This window comes from Pteronotus mesoamericanus, unplaced genomic scaffold, assembly GCF_021234165.1.
Source record: "Pteronotus mesoamericanus isolate MK-2021 breed Mesoamerican mustached bat unplaced genomic scaffold, CSHL_Meso_final contig_50, whole genome shotgun sequence".
Taxonomy (NCBI): Eukaryota; Metazoa; Chordata; class Mammalia; order Chiroptera; family Mormoopidae; genus Pteronotus; species Pteronotus mesoamericanus.
This window is the reverse complement of record NW_026555186.1, coordinates 26,618,647-26,636,354: the sequence shown is the minus strand read 5'-3', so window position 1 is coordinate 26,636,354 and position 17,708 is coordinate 26,618,647. Positions and strand designations below refer to the sequence as shown.

Below are 17,708 nucleotides of genomic sequence, written 5' to 3'. Positions count from 1 at the left end.
GGGACCTGGTTCTCAACCCAGGCATGTGCCCTGACCGGGAATTGAACTGGCAACCCTCAGGTCTGTAGACTGGTACTCAATCCACTGAGCCGCACCAGCCAGGGCCAGTTGTTATTCTTTAAAACATTGACCACTTCCTCTTACCTTTGGATTATCTTAAGCAAAACCTATAGAGGGCTTTCTGTAACAGCCTTCTGAAACTTTGGATGAAATTGAGTATAGCTATTTTCTATATTTGAGGATTTGAAAACCACCTAGTTGATGTTTATTGAGGCAAATGGAACTGAAGGGAAAAGTTTCAGGAGATTAGAAGGTGCTAAAATATGAGAGAGAAAATTGGCAGAGAAAATAAAAGGTTCTCCAGAGCCTAAAGCAGCAGAAATAAACATGTAAGAACAGAAGTCAAGTGGAATGAGAACAAGTCCTCCAAAGGGTCCAAACAATTCACATTCGAAATGTCTTAAATAGATATAAGGGGATCTGTCAGAAAATCTCAAGGGACAGAAACATACATTCATCTTTACCAAGGACAATTCCTTCTCATGAAAGAATATCCTCTTGCCCGTGAAAGAATACTATTTTACTACACCTGCTGCCCACTAAGCAGCCCCTGCCTCCACAAAATTCTTCATTCTAAAGAGCATATTGCACGAAGAGGAAAGCTGAGTACAGAAAGTCAATGTTGAGTTACAAGGTGACTTGGGGTAAGGCCAAGAAAAGGCTCAACGTTGAAAGAAACAGAACTTTTCAGAGACAAATTACTGTCTTTCAATAGCTTGTTGCTCAAAGTATAGGAGCATTAGCCCCACCTGGGAATATTGTTAAAAATGCTTCCCTTAGATTCTACCTCAGACCTACTAAATCAGAATCTACACATAAACAAGATCCCCAGGTGAAGGGTAATTCTTAAGAAAGTTTGAGAAGCACTGCCATAATAGAGTCATGTGCACCAATGTTCCCAGGAGCCAGAGAGAACCGATCACTGGTAAAGTCTGAGGAGGTGGTGTCCAGAGCCACTATGACAGCTGTATGTGAGGAGTCAAATGCATAATTATCATGTCTGACAGACACACAGTAGGCAACTGTTATTCATTCTAGCAGGAAATTGGCATGGAATGATTCTTGGAGCTGACTTAATACAACCTAACAAATTTTAGTCTTTGAAGTATTGTATTAAGCTTAAGAGAATATGAAAATAATACAGTCTGAAAGTCTTGATTTTGTTTTCATTCTTTTTGCTTAAAACAAAATTTGAGGCTTTTCTCTGTGTATGGTGCTTTCATTTTCTTTTATGTTATATTATAAGGAGCAAAAAGAATGGGACACAGGGAACAGATGGTACTCAGACTCCTCAAAAAAAGGATGTTAGAAGTTGACTGTTTTAGAGTTGGCATATGAGATCTCATTGATCTTACATGGTATCTTAAAGAAAATGCTGTCTTTTTCATTATTTCTCAGCCAACTGATCCTAACAAAGATAATGAAAACAGTTCCCACTTACCAAGCACCTTGTGTTCGGAGGCAATGTCTGCACTAGGCATTTTCTGAGACAGTCTCACTTAATCCTCACAACAATTCCACAAGACAAGGATTATGATTCTTACTTGGTACTGGGGAAAACTGAGGCTCATTTAATGAACTTGTCTGACCAATGAGCATCAGGAAAAAGTATATGCAGCAGCAATGCAAGTTTACACAATTCCAAAGCCAGGTCCTTGTTAATATAACACACTAGCCCCCAATCATAATAAACTTGAGATCAATAAGCTAGATTGAGGAACAAGCATTTTCATTTATTCATTCATTGCAGTGACATGTGTGTGTTTATTGATTAGGCTATTCTATACCAGCCATAGCACGAGGCATTGAAGACCAACTAGTGAACTGGACAAAAGCCTTCCACATCCCTCCAAGAGCCTACAATCCAGCCACATGCATTAATAGCTCCTTAAAGGATGCCCAGATGTTACTCCCTGGAAATTAATGAACTGATAGGGTCAAAAATAGCTCCTGCATAAAGCATTCTCAATCTAATAATTCACTGCTTTGGAGAGTTGACATTTGTTGCTAGGATCAATCACATGTGTTTCATCAGACTGCTTGGGAGGTAGTAGGAAGATGAGGATGAGGAGGCATTGAGAAGGTCTGTATATGAAAGAACTATAGACAAGAAAGGCAAGGTCAAAGTCTGAAGAAGTCTGACTGGTTTGGGCTGCTTGGAGGACTTCAGGCTATTGGCCAAGCCACATTATAAAAGATAACTTTTCAAAATAGATAAATCCTAAGGCTTTAACTGTTTTTTCATAATAAAAAATTTTTATGAATCAGAGGCCACAAGCATTTATCGCTGTTTACAACAGCTCAGGCATGTTTCAAACTAACGAAAGAGGCACATGATTGTCCCAGAAGCCATCACTCACCTTTTGTGTACTGCAATATTCTCTCCACCAAGACAGGGTATTTCGTGATGCGCTGAGTGACTAACAGGATGCACTCGGGAATTCCTCGACGTCGAGCCAAAAGATTACTATTTCGGAGCTTAAAAAATATAGATAGGTTTTTATATTCACAAACTCTACATGTATTTTCTTTTTGTTTTTGTTTTTGGAACATTTATGTTATAATGTAAAGCATATATAGAAAATGACACAAATGTATGACCTAATGTCCATCACAAGATGAACATCCCAATGTCCAGAGAAAGAAACAGAACTTTGCCAACGACACCGAAGTCCCTCTGTTGGCCCCGTCACCATCACAGCTCCTTCACTTCCCACAGAAGTAACCACTATCTGCCTGTTATCGTCGCATTTTCTCATTTATAATTTCTACATATGATATAAGCCCCGGAAGACAGTTATTATTATTCCATTAAACTATAATAATCTTTAGAAATTTTTTGTATACTTTTTTATTGTTGTTCAATTACAGTGGTCCCAAATTTTGCCCCATTCCTCTCCCCTGCCCTGCCCACTCTCCGCCTCCCACATTCAATCCTCCCCACCGCGCTGTCTTTGCCCACGGGTCCTTTATACATGTTCCTTGACTTGACCCTTCCCCTTCTTTATAGGTGTGAATACAAATAACCTGCAACAGCATATTTCTATTCAGACACAACACAATATACATTATCATTGAAACTTGATGCATTGATTGTCATGAAATTATACACTTTGTCATTAATTTCAATAACCCCGATCTCCAAGATTTCAAGAAGTTTTAAGTTCCTCTTATGTACTTGTAGTTAATTCCAAAAGCAAGTATGTTCTAATATGTATAAGTGATAAGATTCATGAACAGCAAGTTTTAAAAAATGCTCAGAAATCAAAGTTAGATTTTGAGTATGAGTTTGCAGCTGTGTTTTTCCAACAACTCTTCCTCTTTATGTGCTATTATTCATCATAGAACTTAAAGTTTCCTCTAATCAGGGCAACTTTTTTCTAGAAATTTCTAAGTACTATTTAAGTTTTCAAGCTCTCAATATACAATACATGTATGTGGGAGAGAAAAAAGGAGTTGTATCTGTTAGAATTTTTTAAATGGTAGATTAAAAAAATTAGAATCCATGAAATGCTAAAGGGCAAATTTCTTCTTAAAATAAATAAGATGCAAAAAAGTAAAGGAGAACATTTAAATTAAAAGAGATTTAAAAGATGTAACCCCCTTATATAATTGTGAACCTTGGTCAGATCCTGATTTAAACAATTCAATTTTATGAAATAATTGGGGAAATTCAAATACTGGCTAACTGTTGGAAAATATTAAAGAATTAGTTTTAATTCATCTAAGTGTGATAATGTCATTGTAATTTTTAAAAAGATATCACATTGTTTAGAGAGATGCACAGGAAATGAGGTAAGCTATGGATCTGTTTCAAACCAAGCTTGTGGGGGTGGAGGGTTCCTGTCTTTATTTTTACTGCTTCTTCTGATTTATAATTTGTCAGGGCATGAAATAGTTTCACAGGATATTACAAAGATATTCATAAACTTGGGGGTCACGATTTCACACATATAAGCTCCAAAAGAAAATGATTTAGAAGAAATAATTTACTAACACAGAAAAAAAGACTTTCCATTTTGGCCACAAAATTATTAGTACTAACTTCCTTCTCCTTCCCCTGAAAAACAGCACCCGCACCTAAAACCGAACCTTAGATCACATAAGAAATAAGCATGAGCCATTTTCCCATCCTGGTTTACCACTGTGTAATAGAGTTTTAAAATACTTGCCTTAATAAAATTCTGAAACTTTTTATTCTGCTGGAGTTCTTTAAATAGGCTAACGGCTTCTTTGTGATGGCTACAGAATTCTCCATATATTTTCTTCATTTTATTTGCATTTTCTTCTGAGAACTGAAAATAACATTTCAATGATGATTTATAAATTGAGTCATTTCTAAAGACTAAAGGAAAAATGCAATTTTCATATATTTCCATACTTTTTTTGCAAATAAAGAATAAACATCATGGTTTCCAAAGCTCAATACTGATGAACATATGTTAAGACAATTGCCTATTTATTAATCTACTAATAGACAATAATATTTGCATGTTCTGTCTATTAATGGGCCCACTTCTTAGCAATATTATAAGTGTTTTATAAAAGCTCATGTTACTTTTCTGGTCTTTTCATGGCATTTGAGTAAAGTAACTGTTTACAGTACAAAAAGAAAGAATAAACATCATGGAACTTCTGAACACAATCGCTTCTCTTCCCCAAATACTTTTTAAATTAAAATAAAGGAACGTAGTCAAGAGCTAAGGGGAAGACAGCAACCTAATGTGATTATATTATATCAAACTAACTCAATTATCAAATAGCCAAATGAAAAACATTTGATATACTTTATTCTTTTTTAGTTTTTGTGCAACTTCATCATTTCACTTTACAGCCTGAACACTTCCACAGACTGAAGAAAAGGCCATGTAGCAGCACGCGGGGGCGCTCAGCAAGGGCGCTCTCGCCGGCGGGCATTCACACCGGCTCCCTGATCACGCCCAAGGACTCAGCGCCCAGCTGGGACTTTGACTGCCTGAGCACGTCACAAATGGATCAAGAGGCAGGGAATCATTAGCCAAGATGAAAGAGGAACGTGAATAACTAAGATGCCAATTAATTAACTGATGGAGAGAAGTAGAGATGCGCGGTATATTTCAATAAGCTTGACATACAGAAAAATCTCTGTCTCCCAGGCATGAACTCTAGGGCTGTAATGATACTAGATCTGCCCACTCTTCCCAAATCGAGCCAGTGCTTGTCTTGGAGATGCTGGTAAGACTATTACTGCCCTGCTGGGGGAGCCATATTACTGGAGAGCCATCACAGTAAGAACTTAAGGTAGAACTGTCATAAATGGATTTATTTCTGGCTGTGACTTCCAGTTGAGGCAGCGCTAGGGCAATGATCCAGTCAAGTCCTGTGACACAGAAGAGCCAGTCAATGACTAGTAAAAGCTCTCGGGCATCAGTCGTACAAACCAACATCAAATAAAAGAAAACCAGCCCAAACCATCTGTCAATCAAAATGAACGCAATTCCAGATCTCCCTAAGCTTTTAACACTATAGAGAGTCTGCACACCTTTCGGTTTTTGAGGTTAGGGCCTTTAAACATCTCTTACCTGTTGTACTAGAATGTCTCCAATTCGGTTAATGACAAAATTCCTGTCATTGTCTGCACAGGATTCCTGCCTCCGCTCCTTCATGCTATAGAAGAAATGTCTATGAATCTCGAGTAACTCATCTAAACAGGGGAAGATTTTATCCACAGTGCTGTGGTCGAGCTGCAGCTCCTCTTTCATCCCTTTCCTGAAGATCTCAGACATGATGAACAGGGTCTGGATGTGATGCATTTCTGTTTGCATTAGCTCTGAAAACACGTGAGCAGAAACAAGCTTTTAAAATCTAGTATCCCTACTGACTTAAATTAGTAGCTAAACACTACAGGTTGCGCAATTTAAAAAGAAGAAATGTTTAAAAATAACCTTCTTCCATTATAAAAGCATCAATTAAACATTAATGTAAGCTTAAGTTGACATTGTTTTTCCAGATATGAGGATACACATAAGTCAAGTCCAATACATAAGAATCCAATGTATCTGAAACTCTCATAACACAACTAGCTAGCATCTTTATGTAGCTTCAGCTAGGAACCAGGTCTTATTCTCCCTTGAGTGCTCTATACAATAAATCTTATTTTGTCTGTTTTGCTTATTGGATTGTTGGGTTTGTTTTTTCTTTTTTGTATTGAGTAGGAATACAATTAATTTGGTGAATTAAATTGAATGAAATACAATAAAGTCCCCCAAAGCAGACAATAGTAGGCCATTTCTATTCTGGATCTGTCTCTAAAATTACACTTTATCCAGGGGAAAACAATGTCTCATGATCAAGGGACATCATTGAGAAAATGATGGAATGGGAGAAAATATTTACAAATCATATATCCAGCAAGGGATTTGTGTCTAGAATATATAACGATCTCTCACAACAACAACAACAACAACAACCCATTTCAAAAATAGGCAAAATATTTGAATAGATGTTTCCTCAAAGGGATATACAAGTGGCCAATATCCACATCATTGGCTATCAAGGAAACGCAACCAAAACCAAAGTGAGAAAACCACTTCACATACCCTAGAATAACTGTAATAAAAAGATGGACAATGAGGAAGCGCTGGTGAGGCGAGGAGGTGGAAAACGGAATGTGCATACATTGTCAATGGGTATGTAAAATGGCGCAGCTGCTTTGGAAAATAGCCTGGTAGTTCCTCAAAAGTTACCATATGACTCCAAAAGTGGAAAAAGCCCAAAATATCCATCAACTAATGATTAGATGAACAGAATATGGTATATTTATACAATGAAATATTTAGCCATCGAAGAAACCGAGACTGATATATACTACCACATTGATGAATCTTGAAAACATCATGCTAAGTGAAAGAAGTCAGTCACAAAGAACCTCATAGTGTATGACTCCATTTATATATAACATGTTCAGAATAAGCAAATCTATAGAAACTGACAGTAGGTTAGTGGTTGCCAGGGGCTAATTGGGAGGGGGAAATGGGGAATGACTACTAATGGATGCAGTTTCTTTTTGGAGTGATGAAAATTCTCTGGAATTAGATAGCATTTGATGGCTGCACAACTTTAAGAATATACTAAAAACCACTAGGTTCACTATAAAGGAGTAAACTTAATGACATGTGAATTAAATCTTAATTTTAAAAATGCGTTGTGAGAGAAAATAATAATTCACAACTTGTGGGAGCACCAGGAGTCCTAGATAAGTAGTTCCAAACTCACATGTTTTCAGAAAGAATCTAAAATAGTAGCCAGGGAGGGCAAACAAATCTAGATATAACTTTTTTTATCATAAACAAAAATCTCTTTAATTGGGAACCCACTAACTTCAAATTCTTACCATGATTTAGTGCTAAACACATATCCATATCATTTCATTTAATCCTCTAATCCATTTATCTATTAAGAACCCCCCCCAAATCAAATAGAAATGCTTTCCTTTACCTTTAAAAGTGAGACAAAAAGAAAGGTGAGGGAATTTCCCCATAACCCAAGACTTTCTGACACAAAAGCCCACGCAGTGAAGTACCCTACCTGATAAATTCATACAAAATGGGTTAGTTTTAATAATACATGAAATCAAAAGACAAATGAAGAAAAATTACAACATAATATAAACTGCATGAGGAATACTAAAGGGGACAGCACCTTCCTTTCCAAAGTAACTCCCACTGACACAGCTCTGGACAGATTTCAAAGCATGTTTGCATATCATCTCACCTGACCTGCATAGCCACCACCCAGCCCAGGTGAGAGGGGGGTCTTCATTTGCCAATGGATTTTTTTGGCCATATTTGTGTATAGGCATTCCTCATTTTATTGTATGTGTATTAGAGATTGAAGGCAAGACCCTCCACAAGCAAAAAAAATAGAAATAAAAATTATGAGTCACTTTATTGCGATACTCACTGTTTTGTGGGGGCCTGGAACTGAACCTGACATATCTCCAAGCTCTGTCTATACTCAGGATCAGTTAAAACTAAGAGCTAGTCTTATCTTCCAAATAGGGTGTCTTCTTGGAACCAGTATTTAGCATCTACTTTGTATTTGAAAAACTTTTAAACCTCATTTTTTTCCAAATAGTGCATAATTGAACTTCCCCTGAATCAGACTGCCTCCACCCCAAGCGGCATGAAACAGGAAAACATCACCAGAGTTGACCTCCATGTGCAGGAGCACAGCATACCGTCACGCATTGCCCTGACCCGGGTGCTGCCAGTCCCATTCCAGTCTACATGAATGGCAGCCTCTGGTGTGTGCGGGCAAATTACAGGGTCATTTATGCATCAGCCTGTCCATCCAACATCAACCTATGTGAAATGTTACTGTGATTCTTTTAATAGCAGAGCCAGAAGTGTATAGGTCATGCCTAAGTAAACTTGAAAAAGGTGTGAGAAAATCTGCTTTGTACGAGGTGTATACAATGCCCCACTTAATTCTCACAACATTTTAAACCCAAGTATCATCATGCCCACTTTACAGAGAGAGAAACTGAGGTCCAGGTGAGTTAAACAACTTGCCGAGATCAAGTAGCTAGAAAATGGTAGAAATGGGATTTGAACCCAGGTCTAAATGGTTTCAAATTCTAGGTTTCTTCCTCTACATGCCGTTGCTTCATCCCAAGGGGCATATCTGAAAGACTTACCGAAAATGACATCCTGTCTTTTGATGACATCCTTCTCCTGCCGACTACAAAACGAGGGGTCCACCACAAGACTCCAAGATTCTGCTTCGAACTCCTGGGCATCGCTGCTGAGGTCGCTCCACAGAGAAGAATCCATGACATCTAAAGTGTTTTTAGAAGAATCCAAAGGAGAGGAACACGTGAAACACAAACAGACCTATGCGAGCACCCATGTTTATGGATTCATCACACTAAATAAACATGCTACAAACATAGAAACAATGAAGCCAAAATACTGTTGATATGGAGTTGAAATATCCGAAAACCAAGACTGCTCTCATGAAAGCAAAGAAGAATCATATATTAATACAGTGATTGTGTATATGCCAAAAAAGGATATTTGAAGATTCTTTTGCTTGTTTGTTTTGGTGTGCTTGCTCTATTTTAGTTTTAATTTTGGTAACCTTCAACGTCTACAATGTGCCTGCAGAATCTTGAACACACTGATTTCTTTTGCCCTGGGCTATTCTGCATTCTTTACGCAAATCTGAATTTTGTACTTGTCCACTTGATTTGCTCTTTATTTGGCTTGCTGTCCTTAATATAAACATGAAGCACAGTGAGGACTCAAGTCACATGTGAGTACAGATTTTTCTGACAGAATTTGACAACACACACATACACACACTCACACCCTCTTCAGGAAAACTAAATTCTATTTGTCCAAACAGTACTCCTGAGAGTGATTCCAGCTCAGAGCAATAATGATGATATGACAATGAATTTAAAGGTTTAAGTTTAAAATAAAGGAAAGAGATTCCTGGGGCAAAGTTCCCTCCTTTCTCTTGTCACTACCCTCCTGTCATTCGGTCTCCTTTCGCTTATTGCTCTAAGTTGGATACAATAAGCAATTCCCCAGATTAAGTCCTAGCCTACAAAATATGCTCTTTAAAAAAATGCTTTTATTCCACTAGAAGTAGGAGGCAACAGATGGGGATAAATATCTCAGAGTTCCAAGTAAGTCCTTTTTTAACTAACTGAAATATATATATATTTTTAATATGTAATCCTATTTCAATTCATTAACAGGTGTAAAAATTTTTGAAAGTATAACAAACATATTGTGCCTATCATCTCTTCATTATGTTTATGACATATGTCCATTTAAAAAAATACATATTTCCTTTGTCACTCTATGGAAGTCTTCTTTGGGCTGAATTTTCTTTTTTCTTTTTTTTTTTAATCAGAAGAACCCACACCACAGAGACACCATGAAACAGAATTCTTCTAAAAATAACAAGGAATATTTTTCAATCTTATAGCTTTCAGAAAGTATTCCATTTGACAAATGCTCACAGAAACACAAGGACATGCAAATGCATCTTTTTCTCACCTTCCATTAAGAAAGACTCCGTGGAGGGAGATGATCCCATGGACTGTAAAAGCTCATCAGAATGAGACCTGCTTCTCCAGGGGTTCCCGTCAGTCTCTGACTCCAAGGAGGTCCCTGACTTCCTGAAGCTGGAGGGAAGGAGAAGAGTTAGCCCAGCAGCGAGTGGCTCTGAGACGTGAGAATGTGAAACCACACTGAGCCTTACCTGTCCAAGGTGGCGCCTGGAACGCTTCTGGACAGCGAATGGACCTGCCCCGCAGTGTCCTTCTTCCCAGTGGGCAATCCGATCGGCATGGAGGAAGAAGGGTGCAAGGAGAGACCAGGCAAGGGGATGTCTCTAAGTGAAGAATCTGGAAATCAGAATGGATGCTTCATGCATGTTCACAGATGGCAGTGACAACAAGTACAGGACGTCGCCTAAAAGCCAGAAAGCTGAACACTCAAATGGCCTCTTCTAATGTATCGCATGCTCAGCCTTGAAACCGGTCTCCCTGCCACTTCCCAATATGTGCTTCAAATGTCCCTTCTATTTCACACCCTCTCCTGAGAGCCAGGCTGCAGGCCTACTCCGGCATATCCACTTGGAGACTGTGGGTGGCTGGGTTACACACACAAACAAGAAAATGGAACAGGGAAACACTGGGACAGCTTTCTCATAAACCACTGCTTGTGCTCCTTAGAGCCGGCTTCACATAGGTGCAACGTGTTATTAGCACCATTACTGCAATGCATCTTGTGTGTATAAACAAGCACATGCACTCACAGAGCAGGTCAATGGATTGGAATGATGCTGGGGAGCCTGTTTCTTTATGGCCTAAGAATTTCAGGCAAATAAAGCCTTCAAACCAAGCTGGACTGTCTCTCACACATACTGAAAACTAAACAGTGCTTCAGTACCTCTTTGGTCAGTTCTAAAATTCAATGGGCATAGATGCCTTTACATTTGGTGTGTACTATCAGTAACTCTCAGAAAATACTTCTGTCTTATTATATGGAAATACTTAGATGGAACTCCAGGATATTACTAGGAATTTGATATGTATGCTTTAACTGTATTCTCATAACTCCCAAGTAAAGAGAGGGAGTAGATGGCATTACATTAATTCTAAGATGCTTTTTACTTTCATGCTTAACCTTATGAAATTGAGAAGTAACTTACAACTGAGGTCAAAGGGACTTCTGGTGTCATAGCAGCGGAGTAAACGGTGTCACATTTGTATGGAGAGCACAGGCTCAACCTTGTGTAGCATACCACCCAACCTCATTCACCATGGATCTGCATACCTCATTGTCCCCTAATGCAAGTGGTTTTAAAAACACTGGTCACACTTTGTTACAGCCTTGAAATGAAAAGGACCACAAACTTAAAATGCCTGCCACATGGCAAACAGTGCAATTTGAGCCAGAGGAAACTGCAGAACCTCTCACAACAAATTAAAGGATTTCGATCTAGGACTGGTTCTTGCACGCAATGTAAAGAACTGTCAAAGGCTGCAATTATGTTCAAGAGAAATGTTTAAACTTCAGCCATATATAACTCAAGAAAAAACAGAGCCATGAAATCTAACAATATGCAAACAAAACTTAGATATGCCCTGAAATTTCACTACCATTCTAGAGGAGCTAATGAGATCATAGCTTCAAGCACAACTAATAAAAAGTATGAGGTTTTCATGAAAATGGACAGCAGGGAATGATAAGAATCCATGGATTCCAAACTTGAAGATTTCTTGCCCTGAACTTTGTGATTCTTAAGAAATGTGTGGTGTGTACTTGTGTGGATAAATATGTATTACAGCTAGGAAAACATAAAATTATGTACATTTAATGTAGTGTTTCTCTTCTCCCCTAAAAGGTCATTAAATCAGTAGTGCATATTATACCAGATCACATCTTAGAATTGAGGCAAAATCATAATACCTCCTCCATATAATCCTCCCTAATATGAAAGATCATAACAACTATGCTGTACACCTGAAACTAATAGATAATAATATTGAATGTAAACTATAATATAAAATTCTTAAAAAGATCATATAGTAATATAGTACAAGGGCTATTAGGTTGCCACAGAAGTTTATGACATTCTTGACCTCTTTGTATAACTAGTAATTATGCCAAGCATATGTTATGAAAAAAGAAATAATTGGGCAAATGAGAAAACAAAAGGAAGGAGTATTTTACATTGGAAAAATCTGTGGTATGTATGAAACTGAAAAAATTCTTGTTTTCCACATCACTTACTTCCAAGGATGGTCTGCGGTTTGTTCTTGTTATATTTCTCTTGGAATTTCTGGTAAAGAACATTAGAAACACATAAAATAAGATCAAAGCTCCAATGGGCTACAAGAATGTCCACACAATACACAGAATAGGATTCTTATCTTCATCATTTTCATTGCTATTTTATTTCAGAGAGGAATTCAAAGCAAAAGGCATTAAATGCAACAAAGAAAAATGCTATGATAATGAGATGCACAAGTTATAATGAACATGTGTGTGTCTCCTGAAAACGTCTCATGAATGTCCCAGCTTTATTAAAAGCCAAGAGGAACTAGGAGTCTCTAGCTTGCGTGCAGGCTGAAAGGGGAGTTCCTGTTAGCTCTGTCTTTCTCCTGCTTGTTTCTCTCTACTCCTGGCTATTCTTCCTGCTTACGGGACACAGCTTTGAGCATTGAAACATCACCCCCAACTCTGTGACCTGACACAGTGTATGTTGCAGTTAACGGTCATCACACTTACTTACATGCATTTCTGACATGCCTTTAGAGTGGGAAAGAAAGGAATAGAATGACAGATGCCTTCATCTACTTAGCCCACCCCAAACACAGAGAACATTGTTCTAGTCCCAAGAGCCTCACATTATAGTCCCCAGGACCAGCTGCATCTCCAAGGAACTTGTTAAACATGCAAAATCTCAGGCCCCACCCAGAGCTACTGGGTCAGAAATTCTGAAAGTGGAGCCCAGAAATCTGTGTTCGAACAAGTCCTGCAGGTGAATCTGATGTGTTCTGATGCTTGAGAGTTAGTGCTGTAGCCTTCATTCACATACATTGAGGGTTTGCACCGATAAGCCAAGTAGGTTCCAACAGAAAGGCCACCCCACCCACACTGCGTAACACAGGTGGCCAGCCTGAAGCCTTCCCTCTGGTTCTGAGAGCACATAGTTAAGGGAATAACTATACACTGGGAGCATGAGTTATTTTATCACTACAGTGATCATTTTAGAAATAAATTTATACACTAATGGAAGAGTAACAACCTACACATCCAAGCTAGACACAAATATGTATATTCACAAGTAACAGAAGTTACCTTGGGACAGGGAGGTGCAGTGTCTTTACAACCTTTATGTACATTCGCATTACAGTCTGAAACAAAAGGAAAAGATAGAAAAGCATGTCTTAAGTTATTCAGAAATGAGTAAGACTACATCAAGGTTTTTACTGGTCATTATAAAAATAGCACATTCACATAAAAATATTTAGAAAATTTAAAGAAACAATATTAAATCACATGTAACCCCACCACTCAAGCACAAGCGCACTGTTAATGGTATAATTTCCTTGGAGATGTTGTTCCCGTTTTGCACAGGGAGTTACCAATTACGACTCCTGGAATTAAGCATCGCGTACACTGCTGTCTGCCTGAGAACTCATTTACTACTACAGGCCTAGATTGTAAGGAATTTCTGACATCTGGCTGGTAGCAACTGCCACTCCTACACCGGTAAAGTGCCTATGGAAATGGAAAGAAAGAAAAACAACACTACTGGGAAAAAAGTATTATCTGGTTCCAACAGGAATTCTTACTAACTAAAGGTAGCCAAGTTAAAAGGGAAGAGTTAGTGGCTTGCTTGTGTTTTATTTCATGAAACAATGTGGCCTCATCTCACTGGAAGAAGTAAGCGAGCACTCGACTTGCCCCTTTCTGTCTGCTGGCTCAGAGACCCAAGTTGTCATCACAGAAAACTGCCCCTGTGTGGGGAGTGTTTTCTGCCAGGCCGCTGTCTTCCTGTCCTCTCTCTCCTCCCACTCAGCAGGACCACCCCATCCTACCCATCCTCATGCTGTGTGTGAATGGAGGAAGCTTCAGCTTATCAGAAGCTTCATTAGAAAGAATTCTTCCACAGGGGTAAACAGTCCCATTTAGGTCCATCAAAGCCACACCAAAAAAGTGCCCATTGCCCTGGCCAGGTGGCTCAGTTGGTTGGAGCATCATCCATGCCAAAAGGTTGTAGGTTCGATTCCTGGTCAGGGCACAGGCCTAGGTTGCGGGTTCAATCCCTGGACTGGGGTGTGTATGGGAGGCAACCAATCAAGGTTTTTCTTTTTCTTTCTCTCTCTCTCTCTCTCTCTCTTGCAAATCAATTTTTTGAGGGGAGGGGATGGGAAAGAAAAGTGCCCATAAGCCCCTGGGCAGAGAGCTGAACCCAACCACCATCCCACTTGTAGGTGTGCAGAGGCCTTTTAGCCAACACCTCAATGGCCCGTGAAGAGAGCCCAGGCTGACCCACAAGTTGGCCCTGCTGGCAACCATGGAAATCAGACAGCTCTTTTCTCATTCCAGAACAAGCAAATAAGTTAAAAAGAAAAAAAGGAGCTATGAGCTACCACGGAATGAAGTTATACTGTAAACAAACAGGGAGAGTGAGCCACAGAGTACTATTAAATCCAGAAATAGAGAAAAACTTAGGTATTTTAAATGTATTCTCCCAAAGAGACACAAAATATACATAAGGTAGGGCCAAACAGCCATGAAGGGAGAAACGATGTGACAGCAGGCCACCAGGATGAGAGGAACACGGAGCTTTGTGAGCTGAGAGAGGACGGCGAGGCGGGAAAAGGTCAGGAGCAGAACTTAAACCAGAGTGTGAAGAATCAATGTGACAAAAACATCAAAGCAGCACTTTGATTAAACTTGAAAGGTTTCCTCCAGAATGTGGAGAAAAAGAAGGGTATAATTATAAAATAAAAGCATATACAAAAAAGATAACAGAGCTCACACTTCTTCAAGGATAAAATCTGAAAAATTAGATCAGAAGCAATAGTCAAAGTGACAACTGACAAAGCTAACAAACCTAACAAAGAACCCCCCAAAAAAGCAGATCAAAAGATCTCACTATTTCCTAGGAAAAAATAATTAAATGGCACCTATTCTATAAAAATGATATCCATATGATTAACAAATTAGAAGTCCTCAAGCAGAAAAAGCAGACAAAGCAGACTAGCAACAAAGGAACAAGGTCAGGCAGGCACCGACTCCTCTACTCTGATATTAATGCTCAGATAGAATAGACCAATGTTGACAGAACATCAAGAGGAAAACTTTTGACCTAAGAACGTGGCCAGATACATTGATTTTCTTGTGTGAAAGAAGCAAAGATATACCCTTATACAAGATTTCAGAAAACAGATGATTCCAATAACCTTAAAAAAAGGTATTAAGATATTAAGACCAGAGTCAAAAGTAAGAGTTTAGAAATAAATCAGATTGTTTTTAAAAAGAAAAAATAAGCACTGGAACCAGCTAGACAAAGAACCATATCTTAAAAATTATATGTAGAGACATGGAGCTGAATACAAATATTGAATTATTCTTGAAATAGAAAACTACTTTTGAAATATTATACATATAATATGAAAATAATAATTTAATGATGAATTTAGTATACTAACAGAAGCTGGGGGGGAAAGGGTAAATATAAAGGAATTAAAAGAGTATGTAATTATAAGCCTTACAGGGCCTTAAAGTTATTATTAATAGATAATAAAAGAGCATATCATCTTGCCAAATCTCTGAAGGAGATAAAAGCAAATAGCTAAACCAGACATCAAGGAAAATAGCATAGAACTATAAAAGACAGTTGACTGCAATAAAGTTAAATGTATATTAGGAAAAAATAATTTAAAACAAGGCCTCTCAGTTACACTACAAAGCACCTATAACCTTAATTGAAGAAACACACCCCAAATCAAAAACACAGAATAAGTAAAGGGAAAGACAAAGAAAAGGAAAAAAGAGAGGAATATTAATTTTAAACACAGTAAAATTCAATGCAAAAGGCATTTCATGACATTAAAAGGGTAATTTTATGTTGATGAAAGTTAAACATGCAATGAAGGTGTGATCTGTGAACTGCAGGGCACCAACTAATGTAACATCAAAATATAAGCAGTGAAATCTATTTATAAACAAGGAAATCTCACAGGAATACAATTTCCTTGAAGAACTAGCAACTCAAGCTTTAACGAAGAAAAATACAGACACTAGGATTTTGAATATTTACATCATGTTTTGTTTCATATCATATTTTTAAGATTAGAAATATTAACTTTCACAATTAGAAACAAAAATACATCAATGAAACAGGATTCTGTATTAAAAACAGTAGAGATTGGACATGTCATATTCTCTTATCCAGCGTAAGAAAAATTAATGTTAATATCAAGTTTAAGGTGAAAGGATTAGCCAAAAAACATACGTGCATGGCCCATGGACGAGGACAACAGTATGGGGGTTGCCTGAGGTGACAGAGGCTGGGTGGAGGGGGGCAAAGGGGAAAAAATGGGACAACTGGAATAGCATAAACAATAAAATGTAATTTAAAATTTTTTTTAAAATATGAAGTTTAAAACTACAACACTCCCCTATTCCCCAAAACTGTAACTCTTAAAACTTCTTCTAAAAAATCTGGTTTAAAACGGAAATCAAATGTATATTCACATGGATTCTAGAATTTAATCTAAGGCAATAATCAATAATCAATAATGTGCGCAGTCATATGGGCAAAAGAATTCCCATTGCAACATTATGCTGGGAGAAACATAAATGTACATTAAGGGATAATTAAACACATGTGACAGCATCATCAAATAAGACATGAGCATAACAAGTTGACTTTTTTTTAATTAGAAGGAACTCCTTCAAAACATTAATAGCAATATTCTCTAGGTGGTAAAGTTTTGGATAATCTTAAGGTTCTCCTTAAACCTTGTATCTTCTATGAATCCTATTACATTTTTTTAAAAGTTACTGACTACTTTAAAATCTAAACATACCCTATGTACTTCCAGCAATTTCCATTTTCCACGACCAACTCAGTATAAACCAATATATTCTATATTACAAAATTTCACTTTTCAGTGGGCCCCAACTCCCTAAGCTACATTAACTACATATGAGTATCTAACTACATATTATTAATCACCTATTAACTACATATGAGTGTCTAAGGGCCCAGCTTGGTGATAGCTGCTATAGGGGATACAAAAGAATTGTGTGATTATTGTCCTTAAAGAAACTAAAGTTTATTTTAGTAATTAAAAAAAAAAACAAAAAAGGTTATACATAAACCAGTATTACACAGAATAAGAAAAATAGATCATTAACACCATGTGCAGAAGTTAGGACACAGTGGTCAGGAAGACCTCCCACAAGGAGAAACGCGGACTGATGCAGAGAAGAAAAAACTAAAAGAAGGGAGACTGTTATCATAAGTGAAGGACCAGAGGCAGGAAAACCCACACGGAGGGGGAAGAGCACAGCAGGCTCCGCACGCCCCGCAGGCCCTCTGGCTGTAAGGCTGAGAGGGGGACT

At 38.0% G+C, this 17,708-nt stretch overlaps 1 protein-coding gene across 1 annotated transcript in view; it reads right to left on the bottom strand.

Annotated features, from left to right (window-relative positions):
- Positions 1 to 17,708, bottom strand: part of ARHGEF28 (Rho guanine nucleotide exchange factor 28) — a 275,217-nt gene that overhangs the window by 54,913 nt on the left and 202,596 nt on the right. Inside the window, exons 17-24 of the mRNA XM_054578492.1 lie at positions 13,425 to 13,480; positions 12,354 to 12,402; positions 10,315 to 10,459; positions 10,110 to 10,237; positions 8,738 to 8,878; positions 5,622 to 5,869; positions 4,233 to 4,355; positions 2,421 to 2,538 (exon numbers count right to left, since the gene is read on the bottom strand). Coding sequence (XP_054434467.1) covers positions 2,421 to 2,538; positions 4,233 to 4,355; positions 5,622 to 5,869; positions 8,738 to 8,878; positions 10,110 to 10,237; positions 10,315 to 10,459; positions 12,354 to 12,402; positions 13,425 to 13,480 — 1,008 coding nt within the window. The remainder of the gene's footprint in view (positions 1 to 2,420; positions 2,539 to 4,232; positions 4,356 to 5,621; positions 5,870 to 8,737; positions 8,879 to 10,109; positions 10,238 to 10,314; positions 10,460 to 12,353; positions 12,403 to 13,424; positions 13,481 to 17,708) is intronic.